This window comes from Tachysurus fulvidraco, chromosome 18, assembly GCF_022655615.1.
Source record: "Tachysurus fulvidraco isolate hzauxx_2018 chromosome 18, HZAU_PFXX_2.0, whole genome shotgun sequence".
Classification (NCBI taxonomy): Eukaryota; Metazoa; Chordata; class Actinopteri; order Siluriformes; family Bagridae; genus Tachysurus; species Tachysurus fulvidraco.
In genome coordinates this window covers 15,764,071-15,785,498 of record NC_062535.1, presented here as the reverse complement: position 1 = coordinate 15,785,498, position 21,428 = coordinate 15,764,071, and the positions used below count along the sequence as shown (strand labels likewise).

The following is a 21,428-nucleotide window of genomic DNA, read 5'->3' as shown; positions in this document are numbered from 1 at the left end:
CACACCCTACTATAGAGGTAAACACACACACCCCCTACTATATATTTAAACACACACACACACACACACACTACTATAGAGGTAAACACACACACACACACACCCTACTATAGAGTTAAACACACACACCCCCTACTATAGAGGTAAACACACACACACCCCCTACTATAGAAGTAAACACACACACACACCCTACTATAGAAGTAAACACACACACACCCTACTATAGAAGTAAACACACACACCCTACTATAGAAGTAAACACACACACACACACCCTACTATAGAAGTAAACACACACACACACACCCTACTATAGAAGTAAACACACACACACACACCCTACTATAGAAGTAAACACACACACACACCCTACTATAGAAGTAAACACACACACACACACACCCTACTATAGAGGTAAACACACACACACACACACACACACACACCCTACTATAGAGGTAAACACACACACACACACACCCTACTATAGAGGTAAACACACACACACACACACACACACCCTACTATAGAGGTAAACACACACACACACACACACACACACCCTACTATAGAGGTAAACACACACACACACACACACCCTACTATAGAGGTAAACACACACACACACACACACCCTACTATAGAGGTAAACACACACACACACACACCCTACTATAGAGGTAAACACACACACACACACACACACCCTACTATAGAGGTAAACACACACACACACACACACACACACACACCCTACTATAGAGGTAAACACACACACACCCTACTATAGAGGTAAACACACACACACCCTACTATAGAGGTAAACACACACACACCCTACTATAGAAGTAAACACACACACACCCTACTATAGAAGTAAACACACACACCCTACTATAGAAGTAAACACACACACACCCTACTATAGAAGTAAACACACACACACCCTACTATAGAAGTAAACACACACACCCTACTATAGAAGTAAACACACACACCCTACTATAGAAGTAAACACACACACCCTACTATAGAAGTAAACACACAAACCCTACTATAGAAGTAAACACACACCCTACTATAGAAGTAAACACACACCCTACTATAGAAGTAAACACACACACACACACCCTACTATAGAAGTAAACACACACCCTACTATAGAAGTAAACACACACCCTACTATAGAAGTAAACACACACACACACACCCTACTATAGAAGTAAACACACACCCTACTATAGAAGTAAACACACACACACACACCCTACTATAGAAGTAAACACACACACACACACACACACCCTACTATAGAGGTAAACACACACACCCCCTACTATATAGGTAAACACACACACACACAAACACACACACACACACCCTACTATAGAGGTAAACACACACACACACACACACACACACACACACACACACACACACACACCCTACTATAGAGGTAAACACACACACACACACACACACACACCCTACTATAGAGGTAAACACACACACACACACACACACACACACACACCCTACTATAGAGGTAAACACACACACACACACACACACCCTACTATAGAGGTAAACACACACACACACACACACCCTACTATAGAGGTAAACACACACACACACACACACACACACACACACCCTACTATAGAGGTAAACACACACACACCCCCTACTATATAGGTAAACACACACACACACACACACACACACCCTACTATAGAGGTAAACACACACACACACACACACACACCCTACTATAGAGGTAAACACACACACACACCCTACTATAGAAGTAAACACACACACACCCTACTATAGAAGTAAACACACACACACACCCTACTATAGAAGTAAACACACACACACACACCCTACTATAGAAGTAAACACACACACACACACCCTACTATAGAAGTAAACACACACACACACCCTACTATAGAGGTAAACACACACACACCCCCTACTATATAGGTAAACACACACACACACACACACACACACCCTACTATAGAGGTAAACACACACACACACACACACACACCCTACTATAGAGGTAAACACACACACACACACCCCCTACTATATAGGTAAACACACACACACACACACACACCCTACTATAGAGGTAAACACACACACACACACCCTACTATAGAGGTAAACACACACACACACACACACACACCCTCTATAGAGGTAAACACACACACACACCCTACTATACAGGTAAACACACACACACACACACCCTACTATAGAGGTAAACACACACACACAGTATGGTAGAGTTACAGAACACACACAGTACTGTAGAAGTACATACACCTTACTATGAAGGAATAATATGTAAAGATATATACACAGTAATACAGAGGTTCACAATTTGCACTATAGAGGTGCACACACACACACACACACACACACACACATGCATACTGTTAGAGGTTGTGTGTGTTCTTAGTTGATTATGTATTATGTTAAGTTCTTTTCTAATTTCCTGTGTCGTTCTCACAGGACATCTCAGCTCAGGAGAGCAACATTCTCGGCTCCTTCTGTGACATGAACGTAAGCACGGTTCCTTTCTCGTTTTTTATATATATATATAAGGTGTTAGCATCACACTAGCAGTTTGCATTGAGAAGTGCAAAGAAATGAATTTATGAAAGAAAGAAAATACCCCAGCAAGACTCGCTATCTTTACCTGAGAGGTCACACCGGCTAGCATCATGCTAACAGTTTCGCAGCTATGCAATACCTGCTTATTAACTGTCGAAAGAATAACTTATTAGTTAAGAACGGAAAGTCGCTTTTTGTCGTTACGCTAAACACTCGGTTAAAAAAATACCCCAGTGAGTGATGATGCTTTTATTCTGAATACCGATAACTAGGATACGTGTCTAAGTTAGCATTATGCTAAGTGTTTGAGAACCGGTTTATGTTCTGGATAATAATAATGATAAAAAAAGAGACGTGTGTACTTTGTGGTCCAGGAAGCTGCTGACCTCATGGTACAGCCCAGAGAGGAAGCTGAGAGAATGTGCTCTTTGTGGACTTCTGAAGAACAATGACACATCGGTCCAAATCTTGTTTTGACCAGAACTGTTTGATGGCTGTGAACCCTCAGGAGGGTGAAGGCTAGCAAGAGACACATAAAGCTATCGCATCTTTTCAGACTGTTGCTCATTGTTTTATTTTTCTTCAGGCAGCTTCCTGTGGAAAAAAAAAGTTATTTCACAAGGCACAAGGGTGTTTATCCAGAAAGGTTCTTCATTCCTTATAATTGTGTTGCAGGTGAGGAACCGTGGGCTGATTGGCCGCAGTGGTGTTATGGGCTGGAGCTCTAGTATGATATGTTTTTGGGGCATTAAGGGTTGAAACTGTGGTTTGATATGTTACAGTGGTAATAAATGCTGGACCTGTGGTAGGATATTGTACGGGGCAAGAGGTGCTGGACCTGTGGTCTTGTATGTTTTGAGGGCATTATGGGTTGGAGCTGGGGTCTGATATTTTACGGGGCAATAAATGATGGACCTGTGGTATGATCTGTTACAGGGGCAATAAGAGATGGACCTGTGGTATGATCTGTTACAGGGGCAATATGTGATGGACCTGTGGTATGATCTGTTACAGGGGCAATATGTGATGGACCTGTGGTATGATCTGTTCCAGGGGCAATATGTGATGAACCTGTGGTATGATGTTACAGGGGCAATATGTGATGGACCTGTTGTATGATGTGTTACAGGGGCAATAAGTGATGGACCTGTTGTATGATGTGTTACAGGGGCAATAAGTGATGGACCTGTTGTATGATGTGTTACAAGGGCAATATGTGATGGACCTATGGTATGATATGGTACAGGGGCAATATGTGATGGACCTGTGGTATATCATTTGGGTGACTCTTCTGAGTCTGGTTCTTCTCACAGTTTCTTCCTCATATCATCTCAGGGAGTTTTTCCTCCCCACGGTCACTGAATTGATATTTTACCTGAGTAAGAAGCCCTGGACCTGTGGACTGTTACGGAGGCATTTTGGGCAACAGATCGGAGATCCTTGAAGCTGCACCGCTACATAACCCAGAGTTTCCGAGTTCTTTTGTAAACTGCAGCATATTTAAATTCGCACCCGATTCGACCATTAACACACATAATGAATATTTCAAAGCCTAATGGACTGTTTATGTAGTAGAGTAAATCCTGTTAGTCTGATGTAATCTGCTCTGTTTAATATGGCCGGCTTTTTCTTTGTCCAGACATTAAAGTGTGTGTGTGCACTTGTGTATGTGTTTGCTGTAGGATGTGGAGGTTCCTTTGCACCTGCTACGCTACGTCTGTTTGTTCTGTGGGAAACATGGTCTGTCTCTGATGAAGGACTGCTTCGAGTCAGGGACACCTGAGACGCTGCCCTTCCCCATCGCACATGCCTTCATCACCATTGTCTCAAACGTAAGCACATACACATGTGTATACACACGTTACACACACATGTTTACACACACACACGCTGGTATTTACCTTTATTGCTGGACCTAGAGTCTAACCTTATAAACCGTTTATAAACTAATTTTAAAACCATGAAACAGTATTTAATTGTAAGAAATGATCATTTGCTTTGGGTTGCAGATCAGGATATGGTTGCACATTCCGGCTGTGATGCAGCACATCATCCCCTTCCGCACTCACGTCATCAGGTGAGACACTTTACATGACTTGTTGCAAAATTCTCAGAATTTATCGGTCCCAATGAAAAAGGTGTGGCCTCTAAGTCTTAGTCATGTAGAAGGAGGCGGGGCCTCTGATCCTTAGTAATATAGAAGAAGGTGTGGCCTCTATGTATTAGTCGTAGAGTAGGAGGCGTGACCTCTGAGCTATATTCCCAGCGAAGTTATGGCCAATGAGCTTTAGCTGAATCTCTGAGCCTCTGCATCTTTTCTAGATCTTTTTCTTGCTGTCAGTCCCGGGCAGGAGGCGTGGCCTCTGCCTCAGTCCCGGGGCAGGAGGCGTGGCCTCAGTCCCGGGGCAGGAGGCGTGGCCTCAGTCCCGGGGCAGGAGGCGTGGCCTCAGTCCCGGGGCAGGAGGCGTGGCCTCAGTCCCGGGGCAGGAGGCGTGGCCTCAGTCCCGGGGCAGGAGGCGTGGCCTCAGTCCCGGGGCAGGAGGCGTGGCCTCAGTCCCGGGGCAGGAGGCGTGGCCTCAGTCCCGGGGCAGGAGGCGTGGCCTCAGTCCCGGGGCAGGAGGCGTGGCCTCAGTCCCGGGGCAGGAGGCGTGGCCTCAGTCCCGGGGCAGGAGGCGTGGCCTCAGTCCCGGGGCAGGAGGCGTGGCCTCAGTCCCGGGGCAGGGGGCGTGGCCTCAGTCCCGGGGCAGGGGGCGTGGCCTCAGTCCCGGGGCAGGGGGCGTGGCCTCAGTCCCGGGGCAGGGGGCGTGGCCTCAGTCCCGGGGCAGGGGGCGTGGCCTCAGTCCCGGGGCAGGGGGCGTGGCCTCTGCCTCTTTCAGTCCTATAATTTTAATTGTTCTGTAATCTGTTTGCTGAGTCAGATGGGGGGAAGTTTCTCTTTCTGCTGCCTCTCTGCTGGGTTGCTAGGAAGAGCATCCATCACCATGGCAACAGTCACCGTGATTCTCCTCAGATTACCCTCAGGGAGCCAGACGGCTGGCGGGAAGTGCAGAGCCGCTGGTCACGTGACTCAGAAAAAGACATGGCAGCATTTGAGCAGCTCTTTAGATCATCCAGTGAAGAACAAATAATTATTTGACCGTGTCAAAACTCAGAAGTTTTTGTTTTTATTTATTTTCTTTGATTTTTTTTCATAATCCAAATGTTTAGGGTGGGTTTGCGTGGTCATGTTTTTGAAGAATTGGGTGTGTGTCTGTGTGAGAAGTACATATCATTGTGTTCAGCTTATTATTGTGCACACCTGCATCAGTCAGCCTCTTATATGCAATGAAGTGTTTTAAATATTTTATTTTATTTTTTTATTTTTTTTATTTTCCCTCCAATGTGTCTATTGTGTTGTATAACATGACAGCGGATATAATTGTGTATGAGTCAGACAGTATTACCTGGTACTGTACGTGATCTGGAGCACTTCACTTTCTCCCTCTAATTTGGCTGTGTGTGTGTGTGTGTGTGTGTGTGTGTGTGTGTGTGTGTGTGTGTGTGTGTGTGTGTGTAGATACCTGTGTAAGCTGTCAGATCAGGAGCTGCGGCAGAGCGCGGCGAGGAACATGGCTGACCTGATGTGGAGCACGGTAAAGGAGCCTCTGGACAGCGCACTGTGCTTCGATAAGGAGAGCCTCGACCTCGCCTTTAAGTACTTCATGTCACCTACGCTCACTATGAGACTGGCTGGATTGAGCCAGATCACGGTGAGAGACGCACACACACATATATACACACACACACACATACACACACACACCCTTATGTACCATGAGCCACTGGATCATGTGAGGGAAAGCTGTTATAACATAATTAACGTAGAAACAGCAAAACACTTCAGGTGCATTAAAGCATGAGGTTCTGCTGTGTTAGCTGCAGTTTATTACAAACCCATCTTGTTCTTGTTTCTGCCTAACACATCATGTCCTTTTTTTTTTCTTTTCTTTTTCCCTTCTCTCTCTCATCTTGTTTTCCAGAATCAGTTGCACACTTTTAACGACGTCTGCAATAACGAGTCTCTGGTGTCTGACACGGAGACGTAAGTACACTCTTTCTTTTTATCTATCTATCTATCTATCTATCTATCTATCTATCTATCTATCTATCTATCTATCTATCTACTTATTTATTTGTTTGTTTGTTTATTTATTTATCTATCTATCTATTTATTTATTTACATTTTGGTGAGGATTAACGTGAAAATAATAGGAGGTTTATGTGAACATCTTACCAGAATACAGGCGCTCATTCTTTTCAGCGCTGATGTGCTTTTCTGTTATTGGTAAACAGTAACTGTGTGTGTGTGTGTGTGTGTGTGTGTGTGTGTGTGTGTGTGTGTGTGTGTGATTCTTCCTCCAGGTCGATAGCGAAGGAACTCGCCGACTGGCTCATCAACAACAATGTGATCGAGCACATTTTTGGTCCAAATTTGCACATTGAGGTTGGTGTCTCAATTCATTCCTGGATCTCTGTAATCTGGTACTGGTTTAAGACGTTAGTCACTGTGTGTGTGTGTGTGTGTGTGTGTGTGTGTGTTGTAGATTATTAAGCAGTGCCAAGTGATCCTGAACTTCCTGGCTGCAGAGGGCAGACTGAGCACACAGCACGTCGACTGCATTTGGGCTGCTGCTCAGGTTTTACACACACACACACACACACACACACACACACACACACACACACACACACACACACACACACACACTGTCATATTCATGCAGCCCCCATACACACTACACCTCAGGCTGCTACATAAGATGATAAGATAAGGTTTAGCTGCACATGTGAAAAAGGAATGTATGATAAATATCTGATATAAAGGATGAGGCGCTCTGACGCATGTTAGCGAATCTCGAGCGGTGTTTAATTCTCATCAGAATGAAAACGCGTTCTCGGAAAAATCGCAGGTTGATCCTGAATTTATATCCTGATTTAAATTCCCTCTCACAATCCCCCCCCCCCCCCCCCCCCAATGTTGTGAATAAATAATAAAACAAAACAAACCAACAGGTTTTCTGAGGCAGCGAGTCCTGAGGCAGTGACAGGATACCGGGCTTAAACAGAGTCTTGCCTGAGAGCCATGTACAGTTCTGGGATTTGACCCAACGTCCTTCTGATCATAAATTCATTGATTTAGTTTTGGTTCGAATTAAAACTTTGTCTTGTCCTCAGCTGAAACACTGCAGCCGTTACATCCACGACCTGTTCCCTTCCCTCATCAAGAACCTGGACCCTGTGCCTCTCAGACACGTCCTCAACCTGGTATCTGGACTTCATCCAAGTGCACACACTGAACAGGTGCGCGCGCGCACGCACACACACACACACACACAGACACACACACACACACATGCTTGGATCTGATAAGATGAGACTTGACTGAAACACCTGCTCTGTCTCTGTGTGTGTGTGTGTGTGTGTGTGTGTGTGTGTGTGTGTTGTAGACGCTGTACTTAGCGTCCATGTTGATCAAGGCTCTGTGGAACAACGCTCTGGCGGCTAAGGCACAGCTTTCCAAACAGAGCTCCTTCGCTTCTCTACTCAACACCAACCTGCCCATGGGCAACAAGAAAGGTAGTGTGTGTGTGTGTGTGTGTGTGTGTGTGTGTGTGTGTGTGTGTGTGTGTGTGTGCACACGCACATGCAAATTACATGCATCTATATTCTGCTTATTCTCAGTCAGGATCATTTCATCCTCCGATTTATTTGGACAGAAGTCGATTTCCAGTGCATCAGCATGTTATATTAATATTTTGTAAGGTTTTGTTTCCCAAAACTTTATTTTATTTAATATGTCATTCAGTTTCTGAGAAATGAGTTGCGCTGACAGCAAAGAACACCGAGGCAGCCATTATTATGCACATTATACCTTTTAAATATATTCCGTAAATGATATAAATATATGCAGTTTAATGCTAAATAATCCTTTAAACCCACTCAAGTCTTATATTACAAATAAATTTTGTATTTTTACGTTTAATGACGAGGTCTTATTCGTTTTGTTTGTTGAATGTTTAAGCCGGACAAAAATTTATTTTGATTTCTGGGTCATTAAAACTAAAGCTCTTATATTTGTTTTGCAGGGTCCCCGGCGGCGAGCCCAGAGAGCAGCGACAACAGTGACACTCATCACAGCGGAGGCAGCGACATGGAGATGGACGAGCCGATCATGGGCAGCGGGAAACGTGGCCAGCAGAGGCTCTCGGACACTGAGGTCTCTCACACACACTCACACATTAGTATTCCGTACATCAGGTACATAACGGATTTGTTTATGGTCGTAACAAATGTCAAGTCCACAACAAACGTCACATGACCATCGTATATTTTGAGTTCATGAAATAAATTATTTAAATACATTGATCGAAGGTTTAACTGCTGGTAATTCTTGCTAAAAAGCCTCTGAAGATCAGAGATTAAACCAGAGATTGTCCTCTTTTCTTGGCTCCTTATTTCTTCTTGAGTCTTCATTTTCTTGGATTTTGTTTATATTTCATTTACACTTCTTTAAGTTTGATAAATTGGAAGTTTAATGAATTGTCGTTCTCTGGGTCATCGTGTCTGCGCAGGAGTCGATGCAGGGCAGTTCGGACGAGACGGCAAACAGCGGCGAGGAGGGAAGCAGCGGGCCGGGGAGCAGCAGCGGCCGCAGCGAAGCCTCCAGCAACGAGGCCGAGTCGAGCCGAGCCAGCCAGTCGGCAGGCAGCCCTGGCAGCGAGCTCCACTCAGATATCGGTGACAGCGAAGCCTTAAAGGAGGACGAGGAGGAGGATGACGATGAGGACGACGAGGAAGACGATGACGAGGATGATGAAGAAGACAGGCCGGCGCCGATTTCCGAGCACAGCCAGCTGAAAGAAACACGAGATTCACGAGACGCCCTGACGTCAGAAGTCCGTAAACGGAAGGCTGGCGAGGCTCTCAGAGACGTCCAGGGACCTCCGGAAAGACCTGGAATGTCTGGAGCGGTCGTGCCGGGTTCTGCCGGTCCTAGTCTTCAGAAACCCAAAACCTTGTCCTTCTCCTCCGAAGCCACCTCTGCCATGGTGACCTCGTCATCCTCTTCCTCCTTGAGAATTCTGGACACTTGCTCCTCTTCCTCAGCATGTTTAGAAGGATCCTCAGAAGAGCGTATCGAACCTGCCTCTCTTTCTCAATCCCAGAATTCTCAGCAACAGCAGGGGATGGGGCCTGATATGGGCTCGTCGCACGGGACGCCAATAACCCAGGAGCCTCCCTGTTTAACCCGTGCCACCGACTTCCTCTCTGAAGCCATGGGCAACGAACTGTTCAACTGCAGGCGCTTTATCAACCCGCAGCATCACCACCACCACCACCACCACCATCACCACCACCATCATCACGAAGGGTAAGATCAGGACTGCTCGCTCAGAGCCTATTACTTTTAATGTGAAGTATCACAAAGTAATCTTCTCCATCCAGGCACATGGTGGAGGAAATGCTGAGTGCAGACGACGTGAGTTGCAGCAGTTCTCAGGTCAGTGCCAAGTCGGAGAAGAACATGGCAGATTTCGACGGAGAGGAGTCGGGCTGCGAAGAGGAGCTGGTCCAGATTAACTCTCATGCCGAGCTCAGCTCACACCTCCAGCAGCACCTCCCCAATCTGGCTTCCATTTACCACGAGCACCTGGTGCAAGGTACGTGCCCGACACCGACCGCACCGTTAACTTAAAGATACAAGTCATGTCTGTCTTATTTAAATTCCTGAGTACTTTTGTGGATGTTTTAATATGTACTCGGTTGTGTTTGAGTATTTACACATTTACTTATCTGAACTTTTACATATTTTTATACTTATCTATATACTTTGATCTCATTTGCGTATTTACAAGTTTATGTCATATGACACATATATTATATACGTGTCCATCAACATTATGGAACTTTCTATAGTACATTAGCACACACACACACAGATGACTGTTGAACACACTGGATAAAAAAGCTGATGTGTTGATTCTCCTCAGGTCCTGCTGTTCATAAGCACCAATATTCGGGCCACGCGGTGACAGACATCAATCTAGACAACGTGTGTAAGAAAGGAAACACTCTCCTATGGGACCTGGTGCAGGACGAGGACGCGGTGAGACTCCGGGGCTGAGATTAGGATCGTAAACAGTGAGAGATTTAGAAGGATAGTCTGTTAGCTAATATGGCTAACTGAGGGAAATCCAGATGGTTGTTTCTGTTAAAAAAAAAAAAAAAAAAAAAAAAACTCATCATAGGAAATGTTCTGTTTATTTTATTTTACTTTTTTTTGTCCCATCATCAGATTCACCTGTCGGAGGGTTTGATAAACGAGGCGGAGAAGCTGCTGTGTTCCCTCGTGTGTTGGTTCACTGATCGGCAAATCCGCATGCGCTTCATCGAGGGATGTTTGGAGAACCTCGCACACCACAGGTGAGGGAGGCTAACTTGCTAACAGTAGTCCAGCTGTGCTAGTCAGAAAAGGCTAACTTGCTAACAGAAATCCTGTTTTCTAGTCAGAAAAGGCTAACTTGCTAACAAATCTAGCTATTCTAGTCAGAAAAGGCTAACTTGCTAACAGAAATCCAGCTGTTCTAGTCAGAAAATGCTAACTTGCTAACAGAAATCCTGTTTTCTAGTCAGAAAAGGCTAACTTGCTAACAGAAATTCATCTGTTCTAGTCAGAAAAGGCTAACGTGATATCTAGCTGTTCTAGTCAGAAAAGGCTAACTTGCTAACAAATCCAGCTGTTCTAGTCAGAAAAGGCTAACATGCTAACAGAAAGCTAGTCTGGTGAGAGTCTGTATAATCAGTAAGATTAGCACGTGTAGTGTAGAACGTTCCTGATTTTGCGTGGTTTGTGTCATCTCAGGTCTGTGGTCGTGTCTCTTCGTCTGTTGCCAAAGTTGTTCGGAACGTTCCAGCAGTTTGGCTCCAGCTACGACACTCACTGGATCACCATGTAAGTTTATTCCGTTTCTTTAAAGACAGGACTGTGTAGACCGTTGCGATGATGACTATGAGGAGGATGAAGGTCTATTCTGTGTGTTGCAGGTGGGCTGAGAAGGAACTCTACATGATGAAGCTCTTCTTCGAGGACCTGCTGCACTACATCCAGGAAGTACGAGAACAGCAGCACAAGTTCTCCCTGTGAGTATGACAGAGGCAGTGCTGAGTTTCCACACCGCACACTGCCCACATTATCAGGCAGAGGTGGACGCGTGATGGAGAGAATGCATAGTCTGTAAAAGTGTGCGTGTGTGTGTGTGTGTGTGTGTGTGTCGCAGGTACAGCCATAGTGCGGAGGTGCAGGTGCGTCTGCAGTTCCTCACCTGCGTGTTCTCCACGCTCGGCTCTCCAGATCATTTCAGTGAGTCTCTCTCTCTCACCACAGCATCACACACACACACACACACACACACACCCTGAATATGACACAGATATCATCTAGTTCTCCAGTCATTTCTGTGATCCATGGTACATAATATGAATGTGAATCCACACAGCTTCATATCTCACATTATCTGTCCTTGATGTGTCTTCACATGAGGCTGAATCCTGAATGTCTTCCTAATCACATCTGTGTGTTGTGTGTGTGTGTGTGTCAGGGTTGAGTTTAGAGCAGGTGGACATCCTGTGGCACTGTCTGGTGGAGGATTCGGAGTGTTACGACGACGCCCTGCACTGGTTCCTCAACCAGGTGCGCAGTAAAGACCAGCATGCGATGGGCATGGAGACCTACAAACACCTCTTCCTGGAGAAGGTGAGATCTCTCACATCACCACCACACACCACAGAGCAATTTCTTATTCTCATTCTCATTGTTGTTTGGATATTATTGGTGCAGTTATGTGTAACTTTGTGTGTGTGTGTGTGTTAGATGCCACAGCTGAAGCCCGAGACGATCAGTATGACGGGACTCAATCTCTTCCAGCACCTCTGTAATTTGGCTCGTCTGGCCACCAGCGCCTACGACAGTAACTCCAACTGCGAGGTACACACCAGCACTCACACACACTCATAACACACTACTCTTCTGCACCGTTACACTCGCACTGATGGTGTCAGGATGTGTTGAGTGAGTATGAACATTTATTTGATAAAAATAAATTGTTTTATTGCTGGGTTTTTCTCCATCTTTTGGTAGTTGTGTGGTATGGATCAGTTATGGGGCATCGCTCTCAGAGCTCAGTCTGCAGACATCAGCCGAGCCGCCATCCAGTACATCAACTCCTACTATATCAACGGTTTGTTACAACACAACACACTCGCGCGTGTAGATATCAGTCAGTCTCAGCTCATATACACAGCACTCAGTTTTCAAAATGTGAATTTATGGTTATTGTCTGTGTGTGTCTTTGTCTGTGTGTGTGTGTGTCTTTGTCTGTGTGTGTGTGTGTCTTTGTCTGTGTGTGTGTGTGTGTCTTTGTCTGTGTGTGTGTGTGTGTCTTTGTCTGTGTGTGTGTGTGTGTCTTTGTCTGTGTGTGTGTGTGTGTCTTTGTCTGTGTGTGTGTGTGTGTCTTTGTCTGTGTGTGTGTGTGTGTCTTTGTCTGTGTGTGTGTGTCTTTGTCTGTGTGTGTGTGTCTTTGTCTGTGTGTGTGTGTGTGTCTTTGTCTGTGTGTGTGTGTGTGTCTTTGTCTGTGTGTGTGTGTGTGTGTCTTTGTCTGTGTGTGTGTGTGTGTGTGTCTTTGTCTGTGTGTGTGTGTGTGTGTGTCTTTGTCTGTGTGTGTGTGTCTTTGTCTGTGTGTGTGTGTCTTTGTCTGTGTGTGTGTGTGTGTGTCTTTGTCTGTGTGTGTGTGTGTGTCTTTGTCTGTGTGTGTGTGTGTGTCTTTGTCTGTCTGTGTGTGTGTGTGTCTTTGTCTGTGTGTGTGTGTGTCTTTGTCTGTGTGTGTGTGTGTCTTTGTCTGTGTGTGTGTGTGTGTCTTTGTCTGTGTGTGTGTTTCAGGTAAGACCGGTCTGGAGAAGGAGCAGGAGTTCATCAGTAAGTGTATGGAGAGTCTGATGATGGCATCAGCCAACCTGGAGAAAGACTCGCACTCCAGTCTGACCATCATCGAGCGAGGTCTGCTCATGCTCAAGACACACCTCGAGGCCTTCAGACGCAGGTATGTGCGCACACACACACACACACACACACACCCACCCACACACACACACACACACACACACACACTGTACCAATGTATACGTGTCTGAATTAAAACAACTTGTCTGCTTTTCCATAGTAAATAATACTGAAATGTAATCTGTGGACTAATCTGTGTGTGTGTGTGTGTGTGTGTGTGTGTGTGTGTGTGTGTGTGTGTGTGTGTGTGTGTGTGTGTGTGTGTGTGTGTGTGTGTAGGTTTGCGTACCACCTCCGACAGTGGCAGATCGAAGGTGCTGGAATCAGCAGCCACCTCAAAGCACTCAGTGATAAACAGTCCCTGCCCCTGCGCATCGTCTGCCAACCTGCTGGGCTGCCAGACAAGGTGGACACACACACACACACACACACACAATCCTGAATCTGGTTGATCTGATGAGCCCAAGTGTGTATCATTAACATTTTATTTACTAGAGTGATAACTCGTGTTTGTGTGTGTGTGTGTGTGTGTGTGTGTGTGTGTGTGTGTGTGTGTGTGTGTGTGTGTGTGTGTGTGTAGATGACAATAGAGATGTACCCGAGTGATCAGGTAGCTGATCTGAGAGCTGAGGTGACTCACTGGTACGAGAATCTGCAGAAGGACCAGATCAGCCAGCAGGCCCAACTGCAGGAGTTCAACCAGAGCACAAGACAGCAGGAGTTTCCAGGTACACGTGTACACACACACACACACACACACACACACACACACACAGACACACACACAGACAGAGGCAACATACGGCACACACAGTTCTGAATCATGTAAAATATTATATTATTGTATGTGGTATTTGTGAGCATCTGAAATTTATCACAGTGGTGTGTGTCTTATTGTTCAACCATCAAGTTGCAGGAGGGAGACCTTACCTGTGTGTGTGTGTGTGTGTGTGTGTGTGTTTTAGGTGGTCTAATGGGTCCAGTACGAATGATCTCATCAGGTCACGAGCTGACCACAGATTATGATGAGAAAACACTACATGAGCTCGGCTTTAAGGACATGCAGGTAAAAATGCACACACCACACAGTCTGTCTCTCTCTCTGTCTCTCCCCCTCTGCCTCTCTCTCTCTCTCTCTCTCTCTCACTCACTCACTCCCCCCCCCCCCTCCTCTCTCTGTGTTAGATGGTGTTTGTGTCTCTGGGTGCTCCTCGGCGAGAGAGGAAGGGAGAGGGTGTACAGCTCCCAGCCTCCTGTTTACCTCCTCCTCAGAAGGAACACATCCCCATGCTGCTGCTCCTGCAGGAGCCGCATCTCACCACACTGTTCGACCTGCTGGAGATGCTCGCCTGCTTCAAAGCTCCTGGACCCGAGCGGCCAGAGCGCACACAGCATACCACTCAAGTAACGTGCACATACACACACACTATATATAAAACACTCTCTCTGTATATCTGTCAGTAATAACTGTTGTTTAATGTGTGTTCCGTCTCTCCCTCGTGTTTAGAGCGTACGCTGTGAGGATCTGCACCTGCATGCGGAGAATCTCTCCCGGCGTGTGTGGGAGCTGCTCATGCTCCTGCCCACGTGTCCCAACATGCTCCAAGCCTTTCAGAACATCTCGGACGACACGGTTGGTCACATGACCTGTCAGATCGTTGTTACATCAGATGTTTTGTTTAAGAAGATTCCTTGATAACTGAGCTGTGTGTGTGTGTGTGTTAGGGTTCTGATGGCCTTTGCTGGAAGGATCTGTTGAGGATCAAGTCGGCTCATAAACTGTTGTATGCTCTGGAAATCATCGAAGCTCTGGGAAAACCCAACCGCAGAATACACAGAGAGTCTACGGTACACACACACACACAACACACACGTACACACGCGCGTCTTTCACTCATGCACACTACAATTTCCAGATTATTACATGTTTGTGTGTGTGTTACAGGGTAGTTACAGTGACCTGTACCCAGACTCGGATGACTCGAGTGAGGACCAGATTGAAAACAGCAAAAACTCATGGAGCTGCAAGGTCTCTCTCTCTCTCTCTCTCTCTCTCTCTCTCTCTCTCTCTCTCTCGCTTACTCACACACACACACACACAATCTCACACACACACACTAACAATCACACAATCTTTTACATTTGAGATGACTCAAGCTACTCTTTAAACCTGTAAAAACAGAAACTATAGACGTGCAGAAAGTTATTTTTGTGTGTGTGTGTGTGTGTGTGTGTGTGTGTGTGTGTGTGTGTATGTTACTCTCCATCTTTATAGTTTGTGGCGTCTGGAGGACTTCAGTTGCTGCTGGAGATTTTCAACTCTGCAATTCTCGAGCCCAAGGAACAAGAGTCATGGACAGTGGTGAGACTCACACTATCACTCGCGCACACGCACACGCACACACACTGATTTGAACACAAATCAGTGACTCTCTCTTTCTCTCTATCTCTCTTTCTCTCTCTCTCACTCTCTTGTTCTTTCTCTCTCTTTTTCTCTCTTTCTCTCTCAGTGGTTATTGGACTGCTTGGCGTGTCTGCTAAAGCTGATCTGCCAGTTTGCGGTGGATCCCGCTGACCTGGACCTGGCGTACCATGACGTCTTTGCGTGGTCCGGGCTCACGGACACTCAGCGCAAAAGGGCGTGGCCGGGGAAGTCTCGCAAGAGCGCAGGGGAACATGGGAAAGGTCTGCACATACCACGGCTTACTGAGGTACGTCACTGTGACAGAGGCTGAGTCACTTTATAACGTCATATATTGGTATTATAATGCTTACAATAGTGTGTGTGTGTGTGTGTTTAGGTGTTCCTCAGTCTCGTCCAAGGTACCAGCATGATCCAGCGACTCATCAACGTGGCCTATACCTACGACAACCTGGCACACAGGTAAAAAAAAAAAAGAAAGGCGCCACACTGAGGGGACGTGTGCTGTCACTTACCTGCTGAAATCAGTAAATCACTGTTTGTCTGATTGCACATAAAAACCCAAATGACATAATTTCCTTTTCCTGTTCCTCAGAGTATTAAAAGCACAGTCAGACCACCGATCTCGTCATGAAGGTGAGAACGCCGAGCTGTCGTTAAATAAGTGTTCCATCATTGGCTGAGATGTTTCATGGGGCATGAACACGTGGGTCAGACTTTTAACCGAGTGTGTGTGTGTGTGTGTGTGTGTGTGTTTAGTTACACACTACTCCATGTGGTTGTTGGTGAGTTGGGCGCACTGCTGCTCTATGGTGAAGTCCAGCCTCGCTGACAGTGACCATCTACACGACTGGCTGAAAAAACTCACCCTGCTGATCCCAGAGGTACAATGAGGGAGGGACTTTTATGGGAGGGAGGGAGGGACATATGAGGGGGTGTAAGACAGACCAATGAACGAGGGATAGAGGGAAAGACATCAGAGAGGGGGAGGGAGAGAAAATTTGACAGACAGAGGGGAAAAATGAAGAGAGGGGTAGACAGATTAAAAAGGAGGTGAAAGATGGCGAATTAAACAGAGAGAGAGACACACACAATGTCACGCAAACTACTGTTTATTTACTGGTTATTTACTGGTTATTTACTGGTTATTTACTGGTTATTTACTGGTTATTTACTGTTTATTTACTGGTTATTTACTGTTTATTTACTGGTTATTTACTGGTTATTTTAGTCATTTAACCATCTGCGTTGTCTCATTTACATGGAGGCTGTGTGTGCATTCATTCATAGTATTATTGTCTCTCTCTCTGTCTTTCTCGCTCTCTTGCTTAATCTCTCACCCTCTCTTTCTCTCTATCTTTTGCTCTGTCTCTTTCTCTCTCTTACTCTCTCTCTCTCTCCCCCCAGATGGCAGTTCGTCACGAGGCGTGTAATGGTCTGTATAAACTGTCTCTGTCTGGGCTGGAAGGAGGAGAGTCCATTAACAGATCCTTTCTGCTGCTGGCTGCGTCAACGCTGCTTAAATTCCTACCGGATGCGCAGGCTCTCAAACCGCTCAGAGTGAGAGACACACACACACACACACACACACACACACACACACACACACACACGTACACACAGAGCCTTACATACTGTGTCACCAGTGGCCATTGAGTTATAATTGTTCCCTTTAAGTGTGTGTGTGTGTTCACATGCAGGTGGAGGAGTATGAAGAGGAGGCAGTTTTGCGCTCTGGCTGTAAGGAATATTTTTGGCTGCTGTGCAAGCTCATCGATAACATCCACGTTAAAGACGCCAGTCAGACCACACTGCTGGACCTGGACGCTCTCGCTCGACACCTTGCAGACTGCATACGCAGGTATTTTCTCAACCGGTCTTTGTTTTTCCGTCACACTTTTTTTTTTTTTACGTCAGCTTATCGGCCTTCCTCTTGTTCCCTCTTCACCCTCAGCCGTGAGATTCTGGATCAGCAGGACGGGGTCGCCGAGGACGACGGTTTGACAGGGCTGCTGCGTTTGGCCAGCAGTGTGCTGAAGCACAAGCCTGCGTTTAAGTTTTCACGTGAGGGTCAGGAGTTCCTGCGTGACGTCCATGACGTGCTCTTCTTACTGCCCAGCCTCACCGACCGCCTGCAGCCCAAGTGTAAGAGCCATGCGGCCCGCGCCGCCGCCTACGACCTGCTCACTGAGATGCTCAAGGGTTCTGTGGAAAACTACAGGCTGCTGCACAACTGGGTCATGGCTCAGCACATGCAGGGTAACACACACACACACACACACACACTTAATTTATAAATATTTGCTATTTATTTATAGACTTTCACATGGTGACCTGATCAAGGGTCCTCCTTTAGCCCAACAATAAGGCCTTTTTCCTTGTTACCCCTCCAAGGGCTCTTGTGTTACACCAATAAGGTTCTTTACTGTATTACCCCAATAAGGTCCTTTGTGTTCTTACCTTAATCATTTTCTTCAGCTTGTTACCCCAGTAAGGCTTTTGAGTTTGTTACTTCTCCAAGGTCACAAAGGTCCCTCGCATTATCCCAACAAGGTCCCTTAACTCGTTACCCAGCTAAGGTCCTTCTCCTTGTTACCCCACCAAGGTATCTTGACTCATTACCCCACTAAGGTCCTTCTCCTTGTTACCCCACCAAGGTATCTTGACTCATTATCCAACTAAGGTCCTTCTCCTTATTACCCCACTAAGGTCCTTAGCCTTGTTACCCCACCAAGGTATCTCGACTCATTACCCAACTAAGGTCCTTAGTCTTGTTACCCCACAAAGGTATCTCGACTCATTACCCAACTAAGGTCCTTCTCCTTGTTACCCTATGGCCCCTTGCGTTGTAATCCCACCAGGGTCTCTGTCATCATGAGTTCCCTCGTACCTCATACTTGATGAAGGACCACTATACCTTGTGCTATACCTTGTGCTTCCCTTGTGCTTCCCTTGTAGATTTACCCCCATTACCCTTCAGATTAGCCTCTTTCTTCTGCATCTCTATACGTTTTAGGTTTCCTTGCTTTTTATGTTTCTTCTTCATGTCACTCGGCAGCTTCTCACGCGCCGTATAAGTGGGACTACTGGCCTCACGACGACGTCCGAGCCGAATGTCGCTTTGTGGGTTTGACCAATCTGGGTGCTACGTGTTACCTGGCGTCAACCATCCAGCAGCTGTACATGATCCCAGAGGCCAGGCAGGCGGTGTTTACAGCCAAAGTGAGCACACACACGTAACATTCTCATATTAAATACCTAAACACAAGCAGAAAGATGACTGACCGTGTTCACACTTCCCTCTGCCTGCTCTGTGCTCAGTACTCAGAGGAAATGAAGCATAAGACAACACTACTGGAGCTGCAGAAGATGTTCACGTATCTCATGGTAAAGTCCTCACAGAACCTTCTCTTCACTGCCCTGTGTTGCATCACAGATTTAGCAATTTGGGGTTTTTTGGTTTGTTTTTGTTTGTTTTGTGTGTAGGAGAGCGAGAGGAAGGCGTATAACCCACGGCCTTTCTGCAAAACATACACCATGGACAAGCAGCCTCTAAACACCGGAGAGCAGAAGGACATGACAGAGTTCTTCACAGACCTCATCACCAAGATCGAGGAGATGTCTCCTGACCTGGTCAGTGTGTGTGTGTTAAGTTAAGGGCTACTTTTAGCCAAACCGATGCTAACACAAGTTTATTTTCTACCACTCTGTGAGACCTTTCACCAATAACGACCATCTGCAGCGCAGTAGATGGAGGAACAGCGAAGCTCGTAGTCCAACACACCGATGAGCTGTGATTTATGTAGTGTGATCAGTGTGTGTTCTTTCTGTCTTCTCTCTTGTAGAAAAACACGGTCAAGACGCTGTTCGGTGGCGTCATCACCAACAACGTGGTGTCACTGGTCAGTAAAAACACTGAACATTATCAGCTCAAAAAATAATCAGTACAATTTTACTACACCATCAATGAGCCACATAACTGGCAATGTTTGTCATCATTATTATACTTTTTTTTATTTTTATAAAATTATAAAATGTTGTATTCCGTGTGTGTGTGTGTGTGTGTTTGTGTTTGTGTGTGTGTGTGTGTGTGTGTGTGTGTGTGTAGGACTGTGATCATGTGAGTCAGACTGCAGAGGAGTTCTACACTGTCAGGTGTCAGGTGGCTGACATGAAGAACATCTACGTGAGTGACTCCTAGATACACACTTTTCTACACTAAGCTTTTCCTACATTATCACATCATTGTGTGTGTGTGTGTGTGTGTGTGTGTGTGTGTGTGTGTGTAGGAGTCTCTGGATGAGGTGACCATTAAAGACACGCTAGAAGGGGACAACATGTACACGTGTTCTCAGTGTGGGAAGAAAGTCCGTGCTGAGAAACGGTGCGTCTCTCTCTCTCTCTCTCTCTCTCTCTCTCTCTCCCTGTCTGTCTCTCTCTTTTTCTCTCTCTCTCTCTCCCTGTCTGTCTCTTTCTCTCTCTCTCTCTCTTTCTCCCTGTCTGTCTCTCTCTCTCTCTCTTTTACTCTCTCTTTTAAAGAAAAACATTTGTGAGGATCTGTAACTCATCACCGTAAACGTAGGCTTTGTTTGTTTGTTTGTTTGTTTGTTTGTTTATTTATTTATTTGTTGTCATCTGCAGGGCGTGTTTTAAAAAGCTGCCCCGGATCCTGAGCTTCAACACCATGCGCTACACGTTCAACATGGTGACGATGATGAAGGAGAAGGTGAACACGCACTTCTCCTTCCCGCTTCGGCTCGACATGACGCCCTACACAGAAGACTTCCTCATGGCCAAGGGTGACAGGAAAGAGGGTACGTTTTACTAGTGCTCCACTCACCCCTTCTCTCTACTTGCCCTTTCTCCCACCCCTCTATTCGTCTCTCTACTCGCCCCTTTACTGGTGTCTCACTCGCACCTTTTTTCGTCCCTCCACTCGCCCCTTTACTGGTGTCTCACTCGTCCCTCCACTCGCCAGTTTACTGGTGTCTCACTTGTCCCTCCACTCGCCAGTTTACTGGTGTCTCACTCGTCTCTCCACTCGTCCCTCCACTCGCCAGTTTACTGGTGTCTCACTCGTCTCTCCACTCGTCCCTCCACTCGCCAGTTTACTGGTGTCTCACTCGTCTCTCCACTCGTCCCTCCACTCGCCCCTTTACTGGTGTCTCACTCGCCCCTCCACTCGCCCCTCCACTCGCCCCTAACAGTCCTTGTGTAAGTTGCTGCTGTACAGATGATTTGATCATGTTCCTTGTGTTCGGTCAGGATTAA

General features: G+C 46.2%; 1 protein-coding gene across 3 annotated transcripts in view; it reads left to right on the top strand.

The window, feature by feature from the left end:
- usp34 (ubiquitin specific peptidase 34) overlaps positions 1-21,428 on the top strand; it is a 52,215-nt gene that overhangs the window by 13,515 nt on the left and 17,272 nt on the right. For all 3 annotated transcript variants that reach the window (XM_027178957.2, XM_027178955.2, XM_027178958.2), the window contains exons 4-46: positions 2,539-2,589; positions 4,323-4,472; positions 4,650-4,717; positions 6,197-6,389; positions 6,660-6,721; positions 7,042-7,123; positions 7,224-7,316; positions 7,855-7,980; positions 8,127-8,256; positions 8,766-8,896; positions 9,252-10,051; positions 10,126-10,340; positions 10,671-10,786; positions 10,976-11,103; positions 11,543-11,632; positions 11,725-11,820; positions 11,958-12,040; positions 12,279-12,433; positions 12,551-12,664; positions 12,818-12,917; positions 13,616-13,775; positions 14,015-14,141; positions 14,316-14,463; positions 14,701-14,801; positions 14,921-15,139; positions 15,243-15,368; positions 15,461-15,583; positions 15,681-15,764; positions 16,011-16,097; positions 16,246-16,446; positions 16,537-16,619; positions 16,753-16,793; positions 16,917-17,041; positions 17,565-17,717; positions 17,858-18,018; positions 18,112-18,416; positions 19,216-19,379; positions 19,479-19,544; positions 19,644-19,790; positions 20,003-20,059; positions 20,266-20,343; positions 20,447-20,541; positions 20,799-20,971. In XM_027178957.2, the coding sequence (XP_027034758.2) occupies positions 2,539-2,589; positions 4,323-4,472; positions 4,650-4,717; positions 6,197-6,389; positions 6,660-6,721; positions 7,042-7,123; positions 7,224-7,316; positions 7,855-7,980; positions 8,127-8,256; positions 8,766-8,896; positions 9,252-10,051; positions 10,126-10,340; positions 10,671-10,786; positions 10,976-11,103; positions 11,543-11,632; positions 11,725-11,820; positions 11,958-12,040; positions 12,279-12,433; positions 12,551-12,664; positions 12,818-12,917; positions 13,616-13,775; positions 14,015-14,141; positions 14,316-14,463; positions 14,701-14,801; positions 14,921-15,139; positions 15,243-15,368; positions 15,461-15,583; positions 15,681-15,764; positions 16,011-16,097; positions 16,246-16,446; positions 16,537-16,619; positions 16,753-16,793; positions 16,917-17,041; positions 17,565-17,717; positions 17,858-18,018; positions 18,112-18,416; positions 19,216-19,379; positions 19,479-19,544; positions 19,644-19,790; positions 20,003-20,059; positions 20,266-20,343; positions 20,447-20,541; positions 20,799-20,971 (6,007 nt within the window). The remainder of the gene's footprint in view (positions 1-2,538; positions 2,590-4,322; positions 4,473-4,649; positions 4,718-6,196; positions 6,390-6,659; positions 6,722-7,041; positions 7,124-7,223; positions 7,317-7,854; positions 7,981-8,126; positions 8,257-8,765; positions 8,897-9,251; positions 10,052-10,125; positions 10,341-10,670; positions 10,787-10,975; positions 11,104-11,542; positions 11,633-11,724; positions 11,821-11,957; positions 12,041-12,278; positions 12,434-12,550; positions 12,665-12,817; positions 12,918-13,615; positions 13,776-14,014; positions 14,142-14,315; positions 14,464-14,700; positions 14,802-14,920; positions 15,140-15,242; positions 15,369-15,460; positions 15,584-15,680; positions 15,765-16,010; positions 16,098-16,245; positions 16,447-16,536; positions 16,620-16,752; positions 16,794-16,916; positions 17,042-17,564; positions 17,718-17,857; positions 18,019-18,111; positions 18,417-19,215; positions 19,380-19,478; positions 19,545-19,643; positions 19,791-20,002; positions 20,060-20,265; positions 20,344-20,446; positions 20,542-20,798; positions 20,972-21,428) is intronic.